At 47.4% G+C, this 27,073-nt stretch overlaps 2 protein-coding genes across 3 annotated transcripts in view; one reads left to right on the top strand and one right to left on the bottom strand.

Moving 5' to 3' along the window:
• fscn1a (fascin actin-bundling protein 1a) overlaps positions 1 to 1,748 on the top strand; it is a 41,443-nt gene extending 39,695 nt beyond the window's left edge. The window contains exon 5 of the mRNA XM_078417640.1: positions 715 to 1,748. Coding sequence (XP_078273766.1) covers positions 715 to 917 — 203 coding nt within the window. The 3' untranslated portion in view covers positions 918 to 1,748. The remainder of the gene's footprint in view (positions 1 to 714) is intronic.
• Positions 1,749 to 19,916: 18,168 nt separating this feature from the next.
• The window catches only part of rnf216 (ring finger protein 216), a 131,127-nt gene continuing 123,970 nt past the window's right edge, over positions 19,917 to 27,073 (bottom strand). For both annotated transcript variants that reach the window (XM_078418419.1, XM_078418418.1), the window contains exon 18: positions 19,917 to 20,632. In XM_078418419.1, coding sequence (XP_078274545.1) covers positions 20,136 to 20,632 — 497 coding nt within the window. In that variant the 3' untranslated portion in view covers positions 19,917 to 20,135. The remainder of the gene's footprint in view (positions 20,633 to 27,073) is intronic.

Below are 27,073 nucleotides of genomic sequence, written 5' to 3'. Positions count from 1 at the left end.
AACTGTGGGGAGGTTATATGGAAACCGTTTTCTCCCTCCTAAACTGTTTAATTCAAAGACAGCCTTTTTCTGCTTGTTAAGTGGTTTTATGTGGTTCTCTAGTTCCCGGCTGAGATTGTTATAACCAATTCGGCTCACCTAATGCAAACGTTTCTTAATTCATCACTTGTGTTATAACAAATTTAGCCTGCATGATCTAAATGTTCTCTAGTTCATCACTTGCCTTGTATCCGACTTGTCTACAATAACACATAGTAACAGAATTACCTGCACAAGAATTGAACTTGAACCAGGCATTCTAGCCTGTGGTGTAGGCACTGATTCTTGTGTACTTAGTTGCATTTCTCAACCAAGACGTCACGATGGCGCAGCGGTAGAGTTGCTGCCTTACAGCGAATGCAGCGCCGGAGTCCTGGGTTCGATCCCAACTACGGGCGCCGTCTGTACGGAGTTTGTACGTTCTCCCCGTGACCTGCGTGGGTTTTCTCTGAGATCTTCAGTTCCCTCCCAAACTCCAAAGACGTGCAGGTTTGTAGGTTAATTGGCTTGGTATAAATGTAAAAAAATTGTCCCTAGTGGGTGTAGGATAGCGTTAATGTGCGGGGTTCGCTGGTCGGTGCGGACCCGGTGGGCTGAAGGGCCTATTTTCGCGTTGTATTTCTAAAACGACAACGTGCCCGCCTGGCTCTCATTTACTATTGTGTTCCTTTGCAGATTCCACCGGGAAATATTGGATGGTTGGAAGTGATTCCTCGGTCACCAGCAGCAGTGATAAACCGGTGGATTTCTTGTTTGAATTCTGTGACTACAATAAGGTTGCAATTAAAGTAGATGGAAAGTATTTAAAGGGGGACCATGCAGGGGTGCTCAAGGCATCTGCTGATGCCATTGACTCCTCAACCCTCTGGGAGTACTAAATGCACTTTACGTGGGGTCCCTGCATCTGTTAGCTGCAGTATCCTACCACCGACTGCCATGCCTGCCTGCCTGCCTTTCACAATCCTATTGCAACCACCCTGTTTTTTTTTTTTTAAATGGAAACGTTTTTTTTGTTGTATATTCATCTCGGCTGTAGCTGCTATTAAAGATCTGCCGTTAGATCTACGCAGGGCATTCGAGTCAGTGCTTCATGACATTCCCTTTAGCGTTCCTTAATTTGTAGTGGGATTTTTCTGGAGACTGTGACATTGGCAAAGTTACGGTCAAGACTTTATGTGCCTTTACTGCATTGCTGCTGTTCGACTGACATACCCCCGGTATTGTTGATCGCGCTTTGGTGCTGCCAGGCTGGGAGCCCATGACAACTAGCAGCTTCCCGATGTAAAGGGAGGGGAGAGGGGAGCTCCCTACGCTGGTTTTATACTGGATTTTTACTGGGCATGGATGCTGTGAACAGAGTAGCAAAAGAAACAAAAACATCAACCTCCCATCTGCAGAAGGTAGTTTCATGCTCTGTCCATTCACCAAACTCTGCGCTCATTGCCCGAGCAGGCTATCATTTAGGCTATCCATTAACACAGACCCAACAGTTGCCATGGCAACTGAATGCCATAAATTATCCGCAATCAAGCTCCTAAGAAAATTGTTCTTTGTTCCGTAGCTCGTCACTTGCCTAAGACCCAACTTGTTATAGCAGAATTACCTACACTAGGATCGAAGGTATCACAAAATGCTGGAGTAACTCAGCAGGACAGGCAGCATCTCAGGAGAGAAGGAATGGGTGACGTTTCGGGTCGAGACCCTTCTTCAGACTGAAGAAGGGTCTCGACCCGAAACGTCACCCATTCCTTCTCTCCTGAGATGCTGCCTGTCCTGCTGAGTTACTCCAGCATTTTGTGATACCTTCGATTTGTACCAGCAGTATCTGCAGTTATTTCCCTACACTGGGATCGAAGTGGACCCAGGCAGTAGAGCCTGTGGGGTGTGCATTAGTTCTTGGGTACTTGGTCGCACTTCTCAAGAACTCTTAAGCAAAAAGAGGAACCCAAAGACTTCCATATAGCATCCATCCCAAACGCATGATGATGGAGTGGCCCCATGAAGCTGGTTTTGTGTTTAGACACTTGTCTATCCATTCTGTGCGCCTACAAATTATTTCCCCGATGCATCATTACCGCATGAGGAAGATGTTACGTTGGTAATTGGGACTTTTATCTCATTGGAGTCATTGCGCTTTTATTTTGACTTTGCATTTTGTGCTTTGGTACTGCTATCTTTATACAATATTCTTCAGTCAGGTGCGTGAGCCTAATCGCCCGCAGTAACAGTGTTAAGTAGTTCTTTTAGATGCGGCAAAAGCCTAGAGGGGGAAAAACACCCTGCCATTTTGTTGCTGGAACGTGAGATGGAGATGTGGTCTCATTACCATTCTCTGCAACCTTCTCATGGTGTTGTGGCTGCTGGGATGTTTTAATACTTGTTTGCTGGAATTTGTAAAACGTTAAATATCCTTGAACTGGAATCTTTAGCAATGCTTTCTCATGATACTACCTAATTTAGTAATGGTTCAATATTAGCGGAGTGAACTGGATTTTCCCCCCAACCCCAAGAAAGCATGTGAGCCCACATCAGTTGTTCCCTCCCTTCAAAAACATGACCAAACTCAGTCGGGAATGATTTGGTTTGAGGTGAAAGATAGGCAGGCATTTGGACCCCTGCTTTTACTGGTCCTTGGTAGGATCTCCTTCATGCAATGTGGCAGTGTGCTTCCTGGAGACTGCATGTGGTCTTGTGACTTGTTGTGGAGGGACATGTTGCCAAAACCTGCTTCTGTTTTGTGAATCCTTTTGTACATTATCCTCGCAAGCAAACCGATTGGAATCGTGGTGACCAAGAGTAATGCAAGTGGTCTAACATTGTTGGTTGCTTCAATCTACCCTTTTAAAATAAAACTGGCTTCACTAGTCTTGTGTAAATTACAACGTTTCAGGAATTGCCGGATTCAAAACTTTCGATGTCACCAAATGTATATATTAAAAAAAAGCAAAACTGTTGCCAAAATGACATTAAAATTGGTGTAGACTTAAGAGTTCACCTGAAATGACGGATTCCACACACGTATCCCGTAGAAAATAACACTGTACTTTCAACTTCTTCCCATTCATGTCATTTGTATAACTTGAGGAATGTCATGTCAAATAAAAATGTCGCAAATGCTAAAATGCTTCAGTGTGTGTATTTAAATCCTCGTTAGGATCGAGCACAGAACATGGTGGTTTATTGCATCATTGCGCACGGAGTTGGGAATCTCACGGGGCGGACGTGCAGTGGGGACAGGACGAACACTTGTGTGAACAACAAAACGTGTAGGAAGGAACTGCAGATGCTGGTTTAAGCCGAAGAACGCCACAAATAAGCTGGAGTAACTCAGCGGGTCGGACAGCATCTCTGGAGAAAAGGAATAGGTGATGTTTCGAGTCGAGACTCTTCAGTCTGAACCCAGTAAAGTGATTAAAGATCGTCCGAGGGTCTCCAATGAGGTAGATGGTATCTCAGGACCTCTGTGGGTTTCATCCCACATTGAAAGACTGAAAGAAGGGTCTCGACCCAAAACGTCACCCATTCCTTCTCTCCTGAGATGCTGCCTAACCTGCTGAGTTACTCCAGCATTTTGTGATACGCGTATGTAGGTTGATTGGTTTGGTAAATGTAAAACAATGTCCCTAGTGGGTATAGGATGGTGTTAACGTGCGGGGATCGCTGGCCGGCGTGGAACCGGTGGGCTGAAAGGGCCTGTTTCTGCACTGTATCACTAAACTAAACTAAGGTTGCAGCAGAGTATTAAGGTGACCCTCTGATTCATTGTACAGGGTGCAGTACACTTGGTCAAGCCTGTCGATCACTCCATTCCATTCACAAAATGCTGGAGTAACTCAGCAGGTCAGGCAGCATCTCGGGAGAGAAGGAATGGGCGACGTTTTGGGACGAGACCCTTCTTCAGACTGAAGAAGGGTCTCGACCCGAAACGTCGCCCATTCCTTCTCTCCTGAGATGCTGCCTGACCTGCTGAGTTACTCCAACATTTTGTGAATAAATACCTTCGATTTGTACCAACATCTGCAGTTATTTTCTTATACTCCATTCCATTGTTCGATATCCAATTGCTTTTGCGTTTGCCCTTCACTGAAATTAGATAATGTAAATTTCTGCCGTGAATAGACTCAACAGTCTTCCCAAAACAACGCTCCTGCAGTCAAAATTTGATAAAACTACATTCAATAAAATCACACAATTTTTCGATTATTTCCCACATCTCCTTGAAGATGTTGTGAGGATTTTATTTTGAGCTCCTGCAAGCACAAGGTTATTAAATTGGCGCTGCGATTCAGGCGCCAGAGCTGAGCCTCACTGTAACCATCACTGTAAACACAGATAAAAGAATGAGAGGAATAGATCGGGTAAGATGTGCAGAATCTCTTGCGCAGAGCTGGGGAATCGAGGACCAGAGGACATAGGTCCAAGGTGAAGGGGGAAAGATTTAGTAGGAACTAGACCAAGTGGACCCAATTGGGCCCAAATCTCTCCTGCATTGGTGAAGCACCCTCTCCTCCCCTCTCCCCCACACCCCCCCCTCCTCCCTTCCCCCTCCCTCCCTTTCCCCTCCCTCCCTTCCCGTCCATCCCCCTTATCCTCCCTCCCTCTCCCTTCCTCCCCACTCCCTCCCTCCTCCCCACTACCCCTCCCTCCCACTCCCTCCCTCCTCCCCACTCCCACTCCCTCCCTCCTCCCCACTACCCCTCCCTCCCACTCCCTCCCTCCTCCCCACTACCCCTCCCTCCCTCTCCCTCCCCACTCCCTCCCTCCTCCCCACTACCCCTCCCTCCCTCTCCCTCCCCACTCCCTCCCTCCTCCCCACTACCCCTCCCTCCCTCTCCCTCCCCACTCCCTCCCTCCTCCCCACTACCCCTCCCTCCCTCTCCCTCCCTCCTCCCCACTACCCCTCCCTCCCTTCCCCCTCCCCTTCCCCTCCCTCCCCACTCCATCCCCCTTATCCTCCCTCCCTCTCCCTACTCCCTCCCTCTTCCCCTCCCTCCCTTCCCCTCCCTCTCCACTCCATCCCCCTCAACCCCGCTTCTCCTCCCTCCCTCTCCCTCCCAAGGAGATAGATTTAAGATTTAAGGAGTGAACTACAGATGCTGGTTTAAACAGACGATACACACAAAAAGCTGGAGTAACTCAGCGGGTCACACATCATCTCTGCAGAAAAGGAACAGGCGACAGACAGAAAGGTCCCAACATGAAACATCACGTATCCCTTTCCTTCAGAGATGCTGTCTGACCCGCTGAGTTACATCAGTTTTCTGTGTCTATGGTAAACTAAGAGTTGCAGATTGTACTGACGTGATTCTCATGCAAAGTAAATTTTAAAATCCTCCAGCATTTTGTGTCTATCTGTAACGTTCTATGTTCTCTGTCACGGATTCACTGTTGTTTGGGGCTTATTTACTGAATACTGGTGTGTTGCAGGCAGGCAGTCGGTCAAGAGGGGAATGAAACCACGGGCATTTGTTGTGTGAGCTTCTTGTATCTCAATGTGCACCAGTCAGTCAGTACATTCTACAGCGGGTCCTTGTAACAGGTCAAAACCCCCTGGGCACGCACACGTTATTACAAGGCTGGCACTAAATCAGAGTGGCACTTGTACAATGCCAGCATCTGCCAACTCTGCACACCACGTGCCCTGCGCTACCACGCCATTCAGCCTGACGAGATGCAAGACTTCATTGTGTTCGATATAAAGCCGGGCCAATGCTACGAGGACGTGCAGGGAAGAAAACTGCAGATGCTGGTTTAAATCGAAGGAAGACACAAAATGCTGGAGTAACTCAGCGGGTCAGGCAGCATCTCGGGAGAGAAGGAATGGGTGACGTTTTGGGTCGGGACCCATTCCTTTCCAGAGATGCTGCCTGACCTGCAGATGATACTAAGCTGGGGGTAGTGTGAATTGTGAGGAAGATGCAATAAGGCTGCAGGGTGACTTGGACAGGTTGTGTGAGTGGGCGGATACATGGCAGATGCAGTTTAATGTAGATAAGTGTGAAGTTATTCACTTTGGAAGTAAGAATAGAAAGGCAGATTTTTATCTGAATGGTGTCAAGTTAGGAAGAGGGGGAGTTCAACGAGATCTGGGTGTCCTAGTGCATCAGTCAATGAAAGGAAGCGTGCAGGTACAGCAGGCAGTGAAGAAAGCCAATGGAATGTTGGCCTTCATAACAAGAGGAGTTGAGTATAGGAGCAAAGAGGTCCTTCTACAGTTGTACCGGGCCCTGGTGAGACCGCACATGGAGTACTGTGTGCAGTTTTGGTCTCCAAATTTGAGGAAGGATATTCTTGCTATGGAGGGCGTGCAGTGTAGGTTCACTAGGTTAATTCCCGGAATGGCGGGACTGTCGTATGTTGAAAGGCTGGAGCGATTGGGCTTGTATACACTGGAATTTAGAAGGATGAGGGGGGATCTTATTGAAACATATAAGATAATTAGGGGATTGGACACATTAGAGGCAGGAAACATGTTCCCAATGTTGGGGGAGTCCAGAACAAGGGGCCACAGTTTAAGAATAAGGGGTAGGCCATTTAGAACGGAGATGAGGAAGAACTTTTTCAGTCAGAGAGTGGTGAAGGTGTGGAATTCTCTGCCTCAGAAGGCAGTGGAGGCCAGTTCGTTGGATGCTTTCAAGAGAGAGCTGGATAGAGCTCTTAAGGATAGCGGAGTGAGGGGGTATGGGGAGAAGGCAGGAACGGGGTACTGATTGAGAGTGATCAGCCATGATCGCATTGAATGGCTGTGCTGGCTCGAAGGGCTGAATGGCCTACTGCTGCACCTATTGTCTATTGTCTATTGAGTTATTACCCCCAGCATTTTGTGTCTACCTACGAGGGTGTGGCCAAATCTGCAGCCATTGACAATAGACAATAGGTGCAGGAGGAGGCCATTCAGCCCTTCGAGCCAGCACCACCATTCAATGTGATATTGGCTGATCATTCTCAATCAGTACCCCGTTCCTGCCTTCTCCCCATACCCCCTGACTCCGCTATCCTTAAGAGCTCTATCCAGCTCTCTCTTGAAAGCATTCAGAGAACTGGCCTCCACTGCCTTCTGAGGCAGAGAATTCCACAGATTCACAACTCTCTGACTGAAAAAGGTTTTTCCTCATCTCCGTTCTAAATGGCCTACCCCTTATTCTTAAACTGTGGCCCCTGGTTCTGGACTCCCCCAACATTGGGAACATGTTTCCTTCCTCTAACGTGTCCCTTAATAATCTTATATGTTTCGATAAGATCCCCGCTCATCGTTGCTTTTGTCTTTGGGGGACTTGCACTGACCGGGGCAGAGATTGGAGTAAAGGTCTGTCCATTCAGAGATGAGTCGACGTGTTCATTCTGTTCCCGCCACTCGGGTAATGGAGCAGGAACGACAGGTGTCAGGGGAGGGGCAGCACCATCCCCTGTCCCCACCCTTTACCGCACAAACCCACACCCACTGGCACAGTCTGCACTCTGTATCTTTCCCTTCGCTCGAACCATTCTACTCCAATTTGGCTCGATTGTGTTGATGAATAGCATCATCCGACTTAATTGGAAAACTTGCAAAACAAAGCTTTTCCCTGTACCTCCGTACACGTGACAATAATAAACCGAATAAGATTGTGGACGGCTCGATTGTAATCATGTATTGTCTTTCTGCCGACTGAATAGCACGCGACAAAAAAAGCTTTGCGCTGTAGGAAAAAAACTGCAGATGCTGGTTTAAATCGAAGGTCGACACAAAACGCTGGAGCAACTCAGCGGGATAGGCAGCATCTCTGGGGAGAAGGAATGGGTGACATTTGGGGTCTAGACACAAAGTGCTGGAGCAACTCAGCGGGGTCAGGCAGCATCTCTGGGGAGAAGGAATGGGTGACGTTTCGGGTCGAGACCCTTCTTCAGGCTGATGTCAGGGGAGGGGGCGGGACAGGCAGCATCTCTGGGGAGAAGGAATGGGTGACGATTCGGGTCGAGACCCTTCTTCAGACTGATGTCAGGGGAGGGGCGGGTGTCCCTGACATCAGTCTGAAGAAAGGTCTCGACCCGAAACGTCACCCATTCCTTCTCTCCAGAGATGCTGCCTGACCCCGCTGAGTTACTCCAGCATTTTGTGTCTAGCTTTTCTCTGTTACCTATACACGTGACAATAACCAAACCCAAGATTTTAGCCTTGCAGCCAAAACTAAGCCTTTCTGGGATGGGACAATAATTTTCAACTAAGAATTACTGCAGATTAATATTTCTGCTCATCGTGGTGTAAGTAGCCAGTGTGAAATCAATCAAAATGGCAGCTTCCCTGGCATGCATTCACAGTGACTGTTTCCCTGGCAACTCAATGAAAGAATGCACTGTGAGGAGGAGCTGGGCTTTGACAGTCAATAGAGTTTTTGTCGTGTGTCCCAGATAGAACAATGAAATTCTCACTTGCAGCAGCACAACAGAATATGAAAACATCGTGCACTGAAAACAATGTCGTAATCAAGAACAATAAGTTCAGTGTGTATGTGTACATACGCACATACTCACATTCATCGTTGTTAGGGAATTAAAGACACTGCATCTCGGCAGGCAGAGGGAGAAAGGAAGAAGGGGATAGTGGCTGCCCCTTTGATCTTCGGGGGCAGATGAGGAATGAGTTTTCTCTCACTGCTTCTACATCCCTGTTGATCCAGTGTGCCCCGGTCAATTTGTTGTTATCGCCCCTGAATTGGTGGGACTATGGAGATAGGGCATCTTGGTCAGCATGGGCATGTTGGGCCGAAGGGCCTGTTTCCATACTGCATGAATCCAGGGCTCCAAGTGGGTTCTCATACCCCTGCCTTTACTTTTGAGGAACCGATTAGAGTTTAGTCTAGTTCAGAGATACAACTCGGAAACAAGCCCTTCGGCCCACCGAGTCCGCACCGACCAGCGTTCCCCGCACATTAACACTATCCCACACAGACTAGGGACAATTTACATTGGTACCCAGCCAATTACCCTGCAAACCCGTACGTCTTTGGAGTGTGGGAGGAAACCGAAGATCTCGGAGAAAACCCACGCAGGTCACGGGGAGAACGTACAAACTCCGTACAGACGGCGCCTGTAGTCGGGATGGAACCCGGGTCTCTGGTGTTCTAAGGCAATAACTCTGCCGCTGCGCCACCGTGCCGCACGTTAAAGGACAAGTTGTTCAATGAAAGAAAGAGTTGCATTGAAGGAGTGTGCTGTTGGTCTGGTGTGTTGATGGTTGTGACTTTACGAATGGATGAAGCATGGGCCCCTTAGGTCCATGTGGGATGGAGATGTGGAGGGAATGTGAAGTTGAACACGTTGGGACCAGGGAATTAGAAACGTAACATAATGTTAGGGATGTAAGTGGGAAGACGTTGTTGAACTTCAGGATGGGACACGCCAGTGGAATATGGGATAAACTTGGCGAGTAACGGGCCAGTTCACAAGTATCATTGTTGGGTCCTTCCTGTCCCGCACAGCTAGGTGTTACATAGCTCAGCCCTTTGTGAATATTGAGGGAAATATGTTTGCTAATTGTGGCATTCAATGCTCAACAGAATCTGGAGCACGGTACAAACATTGCCACAGAGTCACACATAGGGTCGCCAACTGTCCCGTATTAGCCGGGACATCCCGTATATTGGGCTAAATTTGTTTGTCCCGTACGGGACCTCCCTTGTCTCGTATTAGACCCGGGGTCTGCTGTAGGCCCGGACAGTGTAGGCCCGGGGTCCGCTGTAGGCCTGGGGTCCGCTGTAGGCCCAGACAGTGTAGGCCCGGACACTGTAGGCCTGGTGGCCACTGTAGGCCCGGACAGTGTAGGCCCAGAGGCCCTGGTGCCACCTAATGGAAGTTGCGTAGCAACCCACCTCCCGGCCCGGGCAGCCACCATTGTGGAATGGGAACACGTGAGGCGGGTGAGGTCACGTGGGGCGCGAGGCGGTGACGTCACCTTTTGTCCCTTAATTGGGAGTGAGAAAGTTGGCAACCAGCATAGACACAGGCCCTTCGGCCCAAGTCATCCATGTTGACCAAGATGGATGCCATCAAAGCTCGATCCATTTTTCCTGCGTTTTGGCCCATATCCCTCTAAACCTTTCCTATCCATGTACCTGTCCAAATGGATTTTAAATGTCATTGAGGCTATCTTAACTACCTGTACTTTCTCTGGCTGCTCATTCCCTATACCAACAATGTTTGTACCAGAAGAGAAAATGTTCTCGCAGTGGCGCAGCGGTAGAGTTGCTGCCTCACAGCGCCAGAGACCCGTGCTCGATCCTGCTGTCTGTACGGAGCACCCATAGTCAGGATCGAACCGGCGTCTCGGGCGCTGTAAGGCAGCAACTCTACCGTTGTGCCACCAAGCTGCCTGTATTACATTTAATACAAAATACATTCATATTTAATTGAAACCTGCGAATAACTGGCACATAATGGAGAATGGCTCACATATCTCTTGGCAGCCAGTTGCTCCCTCTCATTGGCAGGGGGCGGCAGGGCAGAGCTGGGGAACCTTGATGCAAGCTGAGACGATGCATTTCCAAAGATGTTGAAGGTTTGTGCTTCCCGCTGGGCTGGGAGGCAGATCCAGGCATCGCTGGGCGGTGGGAACACAACCTGTCCTTGTGTGGCAGACCGAGAGATCGCACAGACCACAGCAACAAGCAACAACCCCTGCCTGTATTACAGGCCGCACTGCCCACTGCACCCACAACTCACTAACTCTCCCAGCCCCTGAGCCTTACCTCCGAGCAACTCAACTCAAATCGAAGGTATTTATTCACAAAATGCTGGAGTAACTCAGCAGGTCAGGCAGCATCTGAGGAGAGAAGGAACGGGTCTCGACCCGAAACGTCGCCCATTCCTTTTCTCCTCAGATGCTGCCTGACCTGCTGAGTTACTCCAGCATTTTGTGAATAAATACCTTCGATTTGTACCGGCATCTGCAGTTATTTTCTTAAACTAAACTCGAATGGTCACTTTGATGGAAGATGAAGCGAGTTTTCCTTTCTAACGAGCTGTTTGGATTCTAATGAACTTCAGGTGTGTGGAACTTGGACTTCACAGCTGCCTCTTGCTCTGATAATATCAGTCTACTTCCAGCACTAGAGAGCGGTCCCGACCTACTATCTACCTCATTGGAGACCCTCGGGCTATCTTTGATTCGACATTACAGGAATTTATCTTATAGACAATAGACAATAGACAATAGGTGCAGGAGTAGGCCATTCGGCCCTTCGAGCCAGCACCGCCATTCAATGTGATCATGGCTGATCATTCTCAATCAGTACATCAGCACTAAAACATGGCTCACGTTCTTCCCTCCATTGCGTGTCTGTACACTGGACGGCTCGATTGCAATCGTGCATTGTGTTGTCTTTCCACTGACTGGATCGACCGCAACAAAAGCTTTTGACCGTACCTCGGTACATGTGACAATAACTCAATGCAATTAACTTTGTACTTCAGATGACTCTGGGACAGTGAGGACCTAAGGTGGGTGAAACCATCTTAAACAAAATGGCGGAAATATGAAGCCACTGTAAACGCACACCTCCAGATTCAGGGGCAGTTTCTTCCCAGCTGTTCCAGGCAACTGAACAATAGACAATAGGTGCAGGAGTAGGCCATTCGGCCCTTCGTGCCAGCACCACCATTCAATATGATCATGGCTGATCATTCTCAATCAGTACCCCGTTCCTGCCTTCTCCCCATACCCCCTGACTCCGCTATCCTTAAGAGCTCTATCTAGCTCTCTCTTGAATGGATTCAGAGAATTGGCCTCCACTTCCTTCTGAGGCAGAGAATTCCACAGATTTACAACTCTCTGACAGAAAAAGTGTTTCCTCATCTCCGTTCTAAATGGCCTACCCCTTATTCTTAAACTGTGGCCCCTGGTTCTGGACTCCCCCAACATTGGGAACCATCCTATCAACAACCAGAGAGCGGTCCTGACCTACAATCAGCCTCAGACTATCTTAAATCAGACTTTACTGGATTTCATCTTGCACCAAACATTATTCCCTTTACCATGTATCTACACTCTGTGGATGGATCAATTGTAATCGTGTACAGTCTTTCCGCTGACTGGAACACAGCACACAACAAAAGCTTTTCACTGTACACGTGACAATAAATTCAACTAAACTGGACTAAACTAAAGATAGACACAAAAAGCTGGAGCAACTCAGCGGGTCAGGCAGCATCTCTGGAGAAAAGGAATAGGTGAGCTTTCGGGTCGAGACCCTTCTTCAGATTAAACTAAACTAAATTGAGATTGACACGATCAATTAATCAAAACATTTTATTGTTACTTAGACAGGATCTGAACTCAAAATTTGTAGTTCTGAGATTTCTCAAGTGAATGTCATATTTATGTCAAGCAGTTCCTTGTGTTTTTCTTTTTTCTTTTACATGTTTTTCTTTCTAGTGGGCAGCGTTATTCGAGATCAAAGTCAAAGGAATAATCACTCCGCGTTCCCACAGTTTCCTGTTGACTTTCTATACAATCATTGCTCTTCCTTCTTCCCACAAGGACACTGCTTCAGATCATCAACAACATCAGTCCATTGAGTCGTGACTTTAACACTGCGCAAACACCCCACGGCACTTCACAGGGGAGTTACCCAGCAAAAATAAACTTGCCACCAGGCCACGCAGGACTGACAATCAGTGGGTTATTCAAAGAGGGAGGCTTTCAGGAGCTTAGGCAGAAGAGGAGCAGAGGGGTGTTGGGAACGACTCCCAGAGTTAGGGCTGATGGTTGAAAACAGCAATGAGGATGCAATTAAATTCTCACTAGAGTTTTGATCAGTGGAAAACGCTGATACATTGGGCGGCACAGTGGCACGGCGGTAGAGTTGCTGCCTTACTGCACTTGCAGCACCGGAGACCCGGGTTCCATCCCGACTACGGGTGCTGTCTGTACGGAGTTTGTACGTTCTCCCCGTGACCGCGTGGGTTTTCTCCGTGATCTTCGGTTTCCTCCCACACTCCAGAGATGTACAGGTATGTAGGTAAATTGGCTATATTGTGTATAGGATAGCTTTAGTGTGCGGGGATCGCTGGTCGGCACGGACTCGGTGGGCCGAAGGGCCTGTTTCCGCGCTGTATCTCTAAACTAAACTAAACTAAAAGACACAATTCAGTGGGTGAGGCAGCATCGCTGGAGACCAAGGGTCCCGACACAAAAATATATCTATCCATGTTCTCCAGAGATGCTACCCGACCGACTGAGTTACTCCAGCACTTTGTGTCTTTTTTTTTGGTAAACCAGCATCTGCAGTTCCTAGTTCATACAATGGCGACCCGACCTCTGCATTGCATTTGTTCTGGCACTTATTATCTCACTGTCCCTTTTTAGAGTTTAAAGACACAGCTTGGAAACAGGCCCTCTGGCCCACTGAGTAATCGTTCACACTAGCTCTATGTTATTCCATTTTGTTACCCACTGCCTACCTGGGGGCAGTTTATAGAGGCCAATTAACCGACAAACCTGAACGTCTTAGGGATGATTTGGATGGAAACTGGAACACCCAGAGGAAACCCACGCAGTCACGGTGAGAACGTGCAAACTCCACACAGACGGCACCCATAGATATTTGGATAGGATAGGTTTAGAAATATATGGGTCAAATGTAGGCAGGTGGGATTAATGTAAATGGAACACGTTGGTTATCATGGACAAGTTGGGCCGAAGGGCCTGTTTCTACGCTGAATGACTCTATGACCCGAGGTCAGGTCCTAACCCAGGTCTCTGGCCCTGTAAGCATTAGGGCGGCACGGTGGTACAACGGTAGAGTTGCTGCCTTACAGCGTCAGAGACCCGGGTTCCATCCTGACTACGGGCGCTGTCTATACTGAGTTTGCTCGTTTTCCCTGTGACTGCGTGGGTTTTCTCCGGGTGCTCCGGTTTCCTCCCACACTCCAAAGAGGCACAAATATGCAAGTTAATTGGCATGGGTAAGAATTGCAAATTGACCCAGGTGTGCAGGATAGGTGCTAGTGTATGGGGATCGCTGGTCGGCGCGGACTCAGGGGGCTGTATCTCTAAACTAAACCAATCTCTACCAGCTGCAATACTGTGCAACCCTGTACAAATATGGGGATCAATACTCGGAATATTGCCATACCTCTTCTCAGCCTCAGGGTGAAGGCAGGGACTGTGGGAATGTCTGCAGTGCAAGCTACACGATGATTTGTCATTAGACACCTACACGCCCACCTGCCTTCGATCAGATCCATCGCATGCCATTGATGTTCAGCAGGGAAATGTCGTCTTATTAAAGACCAGCTCTCCTGTGGCCATCTACACACAGCAAAGGCTGAGTTCCAATGAAATTAAGACTGTGGCCTAAAAATATCTGGATTTAGTCCCCGGTGCAGTCTCAGTGCTGAGAATTAAATACTAGTCAAATTAATTAACAGGAACAATTTAAAATTGATTAATTTAGTGCATTTTCTCACATTTCTCTTGTGGGGATTGTTCTTGTGTTAGATCATCTCTGAACGATTTGAATTTTATTTCATTCATTTAATATCTCGTTGGATAAAGTAGGTATATACACCGATCAGCCAAAACATTATGACCACTGATAGGCAAGGGGGAATAACATTGGTTATCTTGTTACAATGGCACCTGTCAAGGGGTGGGATATATTAGGCAGCAAGTGAACAGTCAGTTCTTGAAGTTGACGTGTTGGATGTAGGAGAAATGGGCTGGAGTAAAGACCTGAGCGACTTTGACAAGGGCCAAATTGTTCTGGCCAGACGACTGGGTCAGAGCATCTCTGAAACGGCATGGCTTGTGGGGTGCTCCCGGTCAGCAGTGGTGAGTACCTGCCGACAGTGGTCCGAGGAGGGACAAACCACAAACCGGTGACAGGCAGGGTGTTGGGCGCCCAAGGCTCATCGATGCGCAAGGGCAACGAAGGCTATCCTGTCTGGTCCGAACCGACAGAAGGTCGACTGTGGCACAAGTCACAGAAAATTTTAATGGTGGTCACGGGAGGAATGTGTCACAATACACAGTGCATCGCACCCAGCTGCGTATGGTGCTGCACACGGAGGACCAACAGCATATTAGGCAGGCGGTCATAATGTTTTGGCTGATCGGTGTACATTAGGTAATGAAAGGGATTCCATAAATGCTAATCTTTTTTTGTTTCATTCAACACTGAAGAATCCAGTGTACAAGCCAAGTACAGCAATGTACAATCCAAGACTCCAACGCCTGCAGTTCATTGTGTCTCCTCATTTAATACCTTTTGCCTTCCTCTTTCCCCCTTTCTCTTTAAACCCTGCTTATTTCCCTGTTTCCCAGTTTTGTGAGACCGCACCTGGAGTAATGTGTGCAGTTTTGGTCTCCAAATTTGAGGAAGGATATTCTTGCTATTGAGGGCGTGCAGCGTAGGTTTACTAGGTTAATTCCCGGAATGGCGGGACTGTCGTATGTTGAAAGACTAGAGCGACTAGGCTTGTATACACTGGAATTTAGAAGGATGAGAGGGGATCTTATCGAAACGTATAAGATTATTAAGGAGTTGGACACGTTAGAGGCAGGAAACATGTTCCCAATGTTGGGGGAGTCCAGAACTAGGGGCCACAGTTTAAGAATAAGGGGTAGGCCATTTAGAACGGAGATGAGGAAAAACCTTTTCAGTCAGAGTTGTGAATCTGTGGAATTCTCTGCCTCAGAAGGCAGTGGAGGCCGAGTCTCTGAATGCATTCAAGAGAGAGCTAGATAGAGCTCTTAAGGATAGCGGAGTCAGGGGGTATGGGGAGAAGGCAGGAATGGGGTACTGATTGAGAATGATCAGCCATGGTCACATTGAATGGCTGTGCTGGCTCAAAGGGCCGAATGGCCTCCTCCTGCACCTATTGTCTGCCTTACAGCGCCAGAGACCCAGGTTCAATCCTAACTACGGGGTGCTACTGTGTAGAATCTGTACGTTCTCCCTATGACCGCGTGGGTTTTCTCCGGGCGCTCCAGTTCCCGCTGAGTTACTCCAGCATTTTGTGTCTATCTTCGGTGTAAACTCAGAATCAGCAGTTCCTTCCGCAACCTCTCTCCAGCAATGTTGCTTCACCTGCTGCTTTACATCTAGAATAACATGGTCTGTCGTTTAAAAGAGGAAGATTAAAGAAACCTGTGAACACCAGAGGGAGAAAAAAAGAGAGTTCTTAGCCGTTCATTACAGATGGTGACAGAGTCAGTCGGAGAGTAGCAGTAATCTAATTTTGTTTTATCAGTGAAGGAAGTAAACCACTTGAACAGCGCAGGGCACTTTATAATGACATTTGAACCTTTCAATTAAACCACCACAGCAGAAAGTGCAGCCCAAGTGGATGGATTAAAAAAATTAATTACATGGGGTGGAAACATTAAATAATAACCATATACCAGTCAAGAGACAGTGCATAGACAAGATCATAAACAAACCCCAAAGCACCTAAGGTAGAACAAAATGCTGGAGTAACTCAGCGGGACAGGCAGCATCTCAGGGTGACGTTTTGGGTCGAGACCCTTCCTCAGACTGGTTAGGGATAAGGGAATCGAGAGATATAGACGATGACGCTCCCTGACCAACTTGCCCTCCTTAGTCTCATCGCTGCGTTACATTTGACAGAGCTCCGGTGATGCTTTTTGGGCATTATTGTCTGAGACAGTATTGCGTTTGAAAGAACTAGTGTGCTTTGAATGGTCAGATCATGAGTTGCTCCCTGCAAAGGAAAATTCACCTGTTATTTCTTTCCCAGGGTAACAATTCAGCAAAAGTTGCAAGGTGTATAGGATGGGCAGGCACAACATTCCTGTCAGAGCTGGCATGAGTTGTTCCTCTTTTCAGATGGACATGAGAGAGATCATTACACCGCTGGATGTGCATCCTTCTAGTACACACTGCTGGAAGAATTTGCCCTCATGCCCTGAACAAAATGGATCCTTCAATCTTGGTCTTGTTGCCTTGCTGCTTCTGTACCCAGATTGGTTGTTGCCTTTCCTTTATCACAACATTAAAGCACTGCGATGGTTATCAGCCAAACCATTATGTCCACCTGCCTAATATGCTGTTGGTCCTCCGTGTGCAGCCCCATACGCAGCAGGGTGCGATGCACTGTGTATTGTGACACATTCCTCCCGTGACCACCATTAACATTTTCTGTGACTTGTGCCACAGTAGACCTTCGGTCGGTTCGGACCAGACGGGATAGCCTTCGTTGAGCCTTGGGTGCCCAACACCCTGTCGCCGGTTTGTGGTTTGTCCCTCCTCGGACCACTGTCGGTAGGTACTCACCACTGCTGACCGGGAGCACCCCACAGGCCTTGCCGTTTCAGAGATGCTCTGACCCAGTCGTCTGGCCAGAACAATTTGGCCCTTGTCAAAGTCGCTCAGGTCTTTACTCCAGCCCATTTCTCCTGCATCCAACACATCAACTTCAAGAACTGACTGTTCACTTACTGCCTAATATATCCCACCCCTTGACAGGTGCCATTGTAAGAAGATAATCAATGTTATTCACTTCGCCTGTCAGTGGTCATAATGTTTTGGCTGATCGGTGTAAGTATGATGTGAAGGCTGGAGGCTGGGACACACACCATGAATGCACCAGCTTTATTTCCTCAAAAATCGCGGCACAGCCCCACTTGGAAAAATCTACTCAGGATGCTCAAAGCACATCATCCAAAGAAGGGTCCCAACTCGAAACGTCTCCTCTCCATGTCCTCCAGAGACACTACCTGACCCACCCGCAGAGTAACTCCAGCACTTTGTGTTCTCCACTAAATTCCAGCATCTGCAGTTCCCCATGTCTACATAATCCAATGAAGTATTTTGCTGTTGCTTGAGAGAAATATTCGTCATTGTTTGCAAATGAATATGGCAATATTAACCTTAGTAGTGCTATGCAGGTACAAAGCAATGACCCATGGTCGCCTTGCTGACCATAAGGTCTGTGCTTCACTGCAATCACCCAGTGAACCATCACTGAAGGCCTGCCGTTCAACTTTAATGCATATCCTGACTGGTGGCTTTTGCTAACAATGCATGTTTGGTGATAATTTCTGAGAAATTGCATAGTTGTAGATGTAGCCCAGTCCATCACATAGACCAGACTCCCCACCATTGAGGCCATCTCCACTTCAAGCTGCCTTGGAACAGCAGCCAACCTAATCAAAGGATTGTCCCACCAATCAATTCCAAAGATACTAGAGGAGCAAGATGGGCCACTCCGTTGAAATCGCCTATACTGAAGTGTAGTACGCAAAGGAGCATAACGTCCGCCATTTTAGTAGGCAGAAGCCGCCGTTCGCTATGCCTCTCGCAGTGTAATCAGTGTTTTGGGGGAACAGTATGTGTGATGATACCATTAAAATGCAGAATATATCTCATCTATCAATTCACAGATTTAAATTTATTTTTATTTTTAAATGTCTGCACGTTTCTGCCTACTAAAATGGCACCGTGACATACTATGGTTTTTAGGGTCGAGTGGTCTATCTTGTTCCTCTAGCATCTTTGGTCAATTCCTTCTTCCCCTTGCTCCCATCCGGCAGAAAAGACTAGGCTTGTATTCACTGGAGTTTAGAAGGATGAGAGGGAATCTTATAGAAACATATAAAATTATAAAAGGGCTGGACAAGCTAGATGCAGGAAAAATGTTCCCAATGTTGGGCGAGTCCAGAACCAGGGGTCACACAGTCTTAGAATAAAGGGGAGGCCATTTAAAACTGAGGTGAGAAAAAACTTCAGTTCTATGTTTATCATCACGTATGCTGAGGTACAAATACAAGTTTTTGCTGAGTGCTAATCAGTCAGGAGAAAGACAATACATGATTACAATGGAACCATCTACAGTATACATATACATGATAAAGGGAATAACGTGAATAACATTTAGTGCAAGATAAAGTCCAGTAAAGTCCGATCAAAGATAGTCCAAGGTTCTCCCGTGAGTTAGATAGTAGCTCAGGACTGCTCTATGGTTGGTGGTCGGATGGTTCATTGGCCAGGAAGAAACTGTCAGTTGGGAACTGTCCCTGGATGTGGGGGTATGCGTTTGGACACATCCGTACCTCTTGCGTGGTGGGAGGAGGGAGAAGAGGGAGTGCCGGGGGTAAAACTCGTCCTTGATTTTGCGGTGCAATGCAGATACAATCAGTTCAAACTTGAGTAGAATAGGTGTAGCAAAGAGGAGGATACAGAGTGCAAAAAGCATCAGTTCCTTAGACGGGTCTCGTGTCCTCAATGGGGTAGAGGTGAATCGCACAGTACCCTATCTCCAGGAGGACCATTCAGAAGCCTGATAGGAAGAGGCTGCTCCTGAGGTCTGGTGGTGCATGCTTTCAAGTTTCTGTACCTTAGAATAGAATAGAAAATAGGTGCAGGAGGAGGCCATTCCGCCCATCGAGCCACCACCGCCATTCAATATGATCATGGCTGATCATCCTCAATCAATACCCCGTTCCTGCTTTCTCCTCATACCCCTTGATTCCATTAGCCCCTAGAGCTCTATCTAACTCTCTCTTGAAAACATCCAGTGAATTGGCCTCCACTGCCTTCTGCGGTAGAGAATTCCACAGATTCACAACTCGCTGGGTGAAAAAGTTTTTCCTCATCTCAGTCCAAAATGGCCTACCCCTAATTCTTAAACTGTGACCCCAGGTTCTGGACTCCCCCAACGTCGGGAACATGTTTCCTGCTCAAATTCAACTCAAAAATTGGATCTGCCAGCTGCATTTCTATTTGGCTCACTTCAAATGGAATACATTAGTTATGAATGACTTCTCACATGGCATCGAGAGTCTGGCTAGACATCTAGAATCAGAAGCAACCAAAAGATCTTGGAATTAAATTCAGGATCACTATTTGTAAAGCAAACATTTTATTCTTTATTCTTTGTCATTTTATTCTTTGTCAATATGTAGCTCGGTAAAATTTTGTTCATCTTTTTTTAAAAAACAGAACAAAACCTTTTGTCTATTGCAAGTGGAAAAAAACAGTATGGTTGATTTGACCAGTATTTACAGTAAATCTGTGGCCATTCATTTATACATTCACCAAACAACGAACACCAAAGGTCTCTTTGGCTGAAAATAAACTCTACAGGGGCGATGCCGGTCATCGTAGGTTATGCTGCTGCTGCTGCTGTGGCTGTGGTAGAAAGTTGAACAAGACGCGGTCTTGCGGGGGCTGGTAAACTGGCGGCACATTTGGTTGCCCATGGGGCGCGTTGTGTTGGTGGGGTCGGTGGTGGTGCGGGGGGTCGGGAGGGTGGTGGTGGTGGTGGTGGTGGTGATGGTGGCGGTGGCGTCGGTGATAGGGCTGCGGGCCAAAGTGCATCGGGTACTCGTGCTCGAAGTTCATGTGTTGCAGGGCGTCAAAGTTGAAATGGAAGTAGGGGGCGGGGGGAAAGGGGACCTGGAGATGGGGGGGCACTGGTGGGATGGGGGGGAACTCGGGGAACTCGGGGAACTCAGGGATCATGGGCGCCGGCCTCGGCAGGTCGTTGCGGTTGAAGTTCACTCCGGGATGCATGGGCTGGCCCCGCTCGTCCACACGCGCGGTCTTGGGAGGAGGATCGTCCGGTGGTGGGCCGATCCTTTTCACCGATTGCTCTAAAGGGCACAAAGCAAAGCAATCGCACTGCGTTAGCAAGCAGGGACCCACAGGAAAAGATTTACAGTCATACAGCGTGCAAACAGGCCCTTCGGCCCAACTTGCCCATGCCGACCAATATGCCCCATTTAAACTAGTCTCACCTGTCTACTTTCAGCCCTCATCCCTCTAAACCTATCCTATCCACATACGTGTCTAAATGTTCCTTAAACGCTCCAATCGTACTTGGTTATATTATTGTTTGTTTGTTTTTTATGTGTACGTATGCGTGCGTTTGCGCATATATATATATATATATAAGCGCATGCGTGCGTGCGTATGTATATATACACACACACACTAAACTTTTCTCTCATTTATTATATTGCTTAGTGAACTATGTTAACATGTTCTGTTGTACTGCTGCAAGTATGGAGCCTTAATCCATTTTTTAGGCGACTGCCGGTGACTGTCATAGTCGTAGCAGGTCGCCGAAAAACCGGCGACTGGACCCCCCCCCACGACAATGTCTACGACAAGCTACAACAACCTACCACCTAGTCAACGTCAAGCTACGGCAAGCTACCGACAACCTGCGACCCAATCGTCACGAGTAGGACGTCCACCCAACGATCACACAGGCGACGACCTACGACAACCGAAGTCAAGCTATGTCCACCCGCGACAAGCTATGTCCACCCGCGACAAGCTATGTCCACCCGCGACAAACTACGACCCTGTCGGCGACAACTGGAGACGACTCACGTCATTTTCGCCTCCGATTCTGACGCCGGTACCTGTCGCTGGCTGATGTGGGTAATCGCCAATGGAATTCACCGAAATCAGCACCGGCGACGACCTACGTCACCTGGCGACAACCTACGACAGCGCCCCCGTCAGGAGACGTCAAGCTACGATCATTGGCGTCAAACCCACTGTCGCCGAAAATTTTTCAACATTCCGAAAATCCAGCGGCGACCAGAAAGACGCTATGACTCTTTGGAGACGGCTCACGACCGTACAGACGACACCTCGGCGACCATGTGGTGACAGCCTAGTCACCTGCCTGTAGTCACCTAAAACATTGCCTCAGTGGGCCCTTAAGGATTTCATTGTTCTATCTGGGACATCTGACAATAAAACACTCTCGTCTCAATTACCTCCTCCAACAGCTCGTTCCGTACAACTACCATGCTTTGTGTCAAAAAAAATTAACCAGCTGGTTCCCATTAAATCTTTCCACCCTCACCTTAAACCTATGTCTTGATTCCCTGACTTCGGGCAAAAGACCCGATCGATTTATCTCATGATTTTGTACACCTCTATCAGATCACCCCATAACCTCCTGCGCTCAAAGGAATTAAGTCCAAGCCTGTTCAACCTCTTCCTGGAGCTCAGTCCCTCGAGTCCTGGTAAATCATCTCAGAAAACTTTCCAACTTGACAACATCTTTCCTATAACATGGTGACTAAAATGGAGCACAATACTCTAAATGTGGCCTCACCAATGTCTTAGCTGTTAGCCCAAGAGTTGCCTTACCGCGCAAGGTTTTATATTCTGTGTCCCTAACATTCACAGCTGTTTAGAAATTGATCTTGCCCAAGGTCTGTATATAGATTGTAACAAAGAGCAGCATCTTTCTTAATTGCGTTTTCATTGACTCAAGGATATGTTAAAGTGACTGAACGTAGAGTGCTTTAGGCAAGGGGATAAGGAAGATAAGAGGATTTAATCACCAGTAGTTGCGATCAATGCAAGAACCAACGACATCGTAAAACCAATATCATGACCAAAGAACCCAGTAGCACCACTGACGTTTTAAATATTGTCAGCACTGAGGGAGGGAGGTGGCTTCCTCTCCTTCACCTCCAGTGCTGTGTGGTGGAGGGCACGGGACAATCCTGAGTGGTACAGGATTAGTGCAATGAAGTGGCCCCATAGCAGAAGTGTCCAGGTCGCGGGGCTGGAAGCTGGAGGTGTCCTGAGCTAACTCTGCTATCACCATCGTCTACTGTACTAGTGGTGGCTCCCACTGACTGTCGCCGGAAGCTTGCGCCCTTTTCAGGACGGACGATGACAGTGACGTAACGTTTGGAACATGGGTGATGGACACGAAAGAAGTGTAATAAAGTAGGACAATGTGTGGCTGGGGAACACGCTGCTGTGTTTGTGATCTCCGTGCAGAATAACTCCGCGGAACGCAGGGCTTGTGTATCACAGGTTGTGTTCATGAGATTTAAGTGTTGGCAGTGCGGCAGTAATACTGTGGATGACTGTAACATCACTTAACAGTATGAAACGCAGGTAGGCAGAATACAAGTTTGACGCCAGAATGGGAAGTTGATTTTGTTTTCAGTTTAAAAAGGGGAAATCATTTTTAGTTTTGTTTAGTTGAGAGACGCCAGCCTTCTGCCCACCATGTCCACGCTGACCGTCAATCACCCGTTCACAGTACAGATGCTGCCCGGCTTACGACGCTCTAACTTGCGATATTTCGACCTTGCGATGGTGCAAACGGCAGCGACCCGTAGCGAGCCACAGCTCGCTTTTGGCCACGCAGCCAGGCGTATTCAATGCATTTTGACATACAAATATTTTCGGATTGCGATTGGGTTTCTCAGAACGGAACCCCCATCGTAAGCCGAGGATCACCTGAGGATCCACGTCACCCCACTTCCTACACGTGGGACAGGGGCGGTTTTACAGAGGGCCAATCAACCTACAAGCCCGAGGAAGCTGGAGCACCCGGATGGATACCCACGCGATCGGTCTCGGGGAGAACGTGCAAACTCCACGCAGGCAGCACCCGAGGGCAGGATCGACCCGGGGGTCTCTGGCGCTATGAGGCGGCAGCTCTACCCGCTGTGCCACACACCGTGTGATCCTCATCTGTAAAGGGTTGCCCATTCACCACAGAGTGAACACTATTTGGCGGCTGTCAGATTTTGAGTGCCGTGGTCCAAAGGTCGGCAAGTCCCACGATGTAGAGTTACGGGGAGAAAAAAAAATTGGAAACTTTTTCAAGAAAAAAGTGGCAGTGGGGAAAAGAGGACAAATGCTTAGTCGGTTCAAGATGAGTTAGTGGCAGCAGGCTCCAGAAACAAAATGCCACATGGTTCCATGACACCAGCAGCCCAGACAAGGCTGACAGATGGGAGGACTGGGGAATCACAATAGTTCCTCTTTTGTTCTTCTAACCAAATCGTCAAGGTCTGTAACAAAACTCCCCTTCGCGTGCGCGAAGGGGAGTTTTGATACAGACCGTGACGATTTGGTTAGAAGAACAAAAGAGGAACTATTGCGATTCGGGGTGTATGCCACCATCCGACCAAGATTAGGAAGGACACAGAAGAGCAAATCTGCAGCAAAGTTGCAGCAGTGGGAATGATGGAGTCATAGATTGATACAGTGTGGAAACAGGCCCTTCGGCCCAACTCGCCCACACCGTCCAACAATGTCCCAGCTACCCTAGTCCCACTTGCCCCGAGCTTGGTCCATAACCCTCCAAACCTGTCCTATCCATGTACCTGTCCAACAGTTTCTTAAATGAGGGGTTAGTCCTAGCCTCAACTACCTCCTCTGGCAGCTTGTTCCATTCACCTACCACCCTCTGTGTGAAAAAGTTACCCCTCTGATTCCTATTAAATCTTTTCCCCTTCACTATGAACCGATGTCCTTGATTTCCCCTACTCTGGGTAAGAGACTCTGTGCATCTACCCGATCTATTCCTCTCATGATTTTGTACGCCTCTATAAAACCTCCCCTCATCCTCCTACACTCCATGGAATAGAGACCCAGCCGACTCAACCTCTCCCGAGAGCTCACACCCTCTAGTCCTGGTAACGATGTTAAGGGGAGGGGAGGAAATACCTCGTATATATATCTAATTCATTCAAGTTCTGAGGAGTGAAATAGGGTGCTGTGCATGTTTCAATGGAGGGTTTTCAAGGGACATGGGGAATTTCATCAGCTGTGTACAAGTTATGCAAAAGGACAGGGAACATGTTTGGGGGGGGGGGGGTGGGAGGAGAGGGGGCAGGGGAGTGGTGGTCAGTGAAAAGGTACTACAGAGGCTGAAAGGTCTTCAATGTATAAAGCCAGTCTAATCTGTATGGGAATGTGTGCCAGCTTCTTAATGGGTGACGTTTCGAGTCTCAACCCGAAACGTCACCCATTCCTTCTCTCCCGAGGTGCTGCCTGACCCGCTGAGTTACTCCAGCTTTGTGTGTCCACCCATGGGATTGAGTGCAGAGTGGAAACAGGGAAATACAGTTGTCCCAAGGGACAGATAGCAGAGGTTTGTTATTCTGACTGGAAAGATGTTTATTGTGGCATTATGTGGGATTATTCAGACCATTCCTCTTGTCGTATATAAAATGGAAAAATGTGCAGCTGATGGAATATTTGAAATGTGTGAGGCAATAACTTCAGGAGATTGAAGACGGGCAAAATGGACCGGCATTGTAGACGGAATTTTACTCAGACGTGTGTTGTGAGAGACTTTGCTAGGAAGCAATATAAACTAAATGGTTCAGTGTCTTAGCGGGTGCAGCAACAGAGAGATCTGGAAGTCTACTGACACTAAACATGGGAAGACAAGACGAAAAGTAGTGCACACAATCGAGAAAGTTATGCCAAAACATAACTATGAGAGACGCCCACTCAGTTGACATTTTTAAACGACAGCTAAAAACCTATCTTTTCAATCAGGCTTTTAACTGATTTTACTTCCTTTGTCCTTTTACACTTTCAATTTGACATTTTATATTTTTATATAAATCTGTGCTCTGTATGCTATTAACTGCCTGTGCCCTTACCGTTTTAAATTGTACTCTTGTTTAGACATGTGTCTGTTTTTGTGGAAAGCACTTTGGACTGCATTCAATTGCATGAAAAGTGCGATATAAATAAAGTTATTATTATTATTACTAAAACAAAACAAAATGGCTGGTCGGCACGGACTTGGTGGGCCGAAGGGCCCGTTTTCATGCTGTATCTCCAAACTAAAGTAAACTCGTGTATTTTTTGTTTGCATCATAAAACATAGGCAGAAGGTGCAGGAGATTTAGAATGATTATAAGATTTAGAATGATAATCTGGAATGTGGAATTGTCAGTTGTGTGTAGAATTATAGATGCTGGAGTTGCATATATTACAGATGGAAAATAAAGTTCACACAGCGCTGACGTGACTCAGCGGGTCGGGCAGCATCCCCGGGGAACATAGTTGGGTGACGTTTCGGGTCAGGACTCTTCTTCAGACCTGAAACGTCACGTTCCCATGTTGCTCAGAGACGCTGCCTCAAGTGCTGAGTTAGTCCAGCGCTGCGTTTATTTCTGTGAACTAGCATCTGTGGTTCCTTGTATCCAGAGTACCGATGGAATTACCATTGATGGGTGATTGGTGTGGACATACCGGGCTTGCCCTCTGGGCTGGAGGATTATCTAACATTAGATGAGGAGTATATTTGATAGAGGTAGTCGAAATCAATGATTTCAATGGAGCAATGGAACATTTTCCAATTCACTAATGAGAAAAAGGAGTCAATATACTATTTTGCAAGGAACGACTATGAACTCAAAGGTGTGAACGGCTTTCTTCTTGCCAATAATTTCATGATTCTATGAATTTTAATTCCTTGGCTATTATGATGGTTTTCAAACAAGTTTGCAAATCGACAGAATTTCAGGGTCAGCCTGAAGATGGGCCCTGACCCAAAACGTCACCTATCCACGTTTTCCTGACTGACCCGCTAAGTTACTCAGGCACTTAGTGTCTTTTTTTTGCAAACCAGCACCTGCAGTTCCTAGTGCCTCCGAGCTCTGGTTACTTTTGGTGTAACCACTTACATCGAAGCATAGAAACATAGAAAATAGGTGCAGGAGAAGGCCATTTGGCCTTTTGAAGCAGCACCGCCATTCATTGTGATCATGGCTGATCATCTACAATCAGTAACCCGTGATTCCACTAGCCCCTAGAGCTCTATATAACTCCCTTTTACGTTCATCCAGTGAATTGGCCTCCACTGCCTTCTGTGGCAGAGAATTCCACAAATTCACAACTCTCTGGGTGAAATAGTTTCTTCTCACCTCAGTTTTAAATGGCCTCCCCTTTATTCCCCCTGGTTCTGGAACTTACCCAATTTTATCTGTTTGACCATAGCATATTTTGCCATGAAGTTACTTTACAGATTCAAATATGGGTCAAAGTGTGTCAGTGCTTCAGTTTACGTTTGTGTGAAAGATAAACAATAGATTGCACTTCTTCAATTTTCCTAGATTTGTTCACAATGATTTAATAGCAATTTAAGAGAGAAGTTAAATGCTGTCTAAAATTGGGACATGCACAAAGCCAGGCTTTGTAACCATGTCATAGCACATTTTATCAGCAGTAACGAACCACGTTTAGTCAGTAAATCAAAGCCATGTGTATGTCTCCTCGAGTCAGGCAATCTGAGAACC

This window comes from Rhinoraja longicauda, chromosome 21 (genome assembly GCF_053455715.1).
Source record: "Rhinoraja longicauda isolate Sanriku21f chromosome 21, sRhiLon1.1, whole genome shotgun sequence".
Taxonomy (NCBI): domain Eukaryota; kingdom Metazoa; phylum Chordata; class Chondrichthyes; order Rajiformes; family Arhynchobatidae; genus Rhinoraja; species Rhinoraja longicauda.
This window is presented reverse-complemented; position numbering and strand designations above follow the sequence as displayed.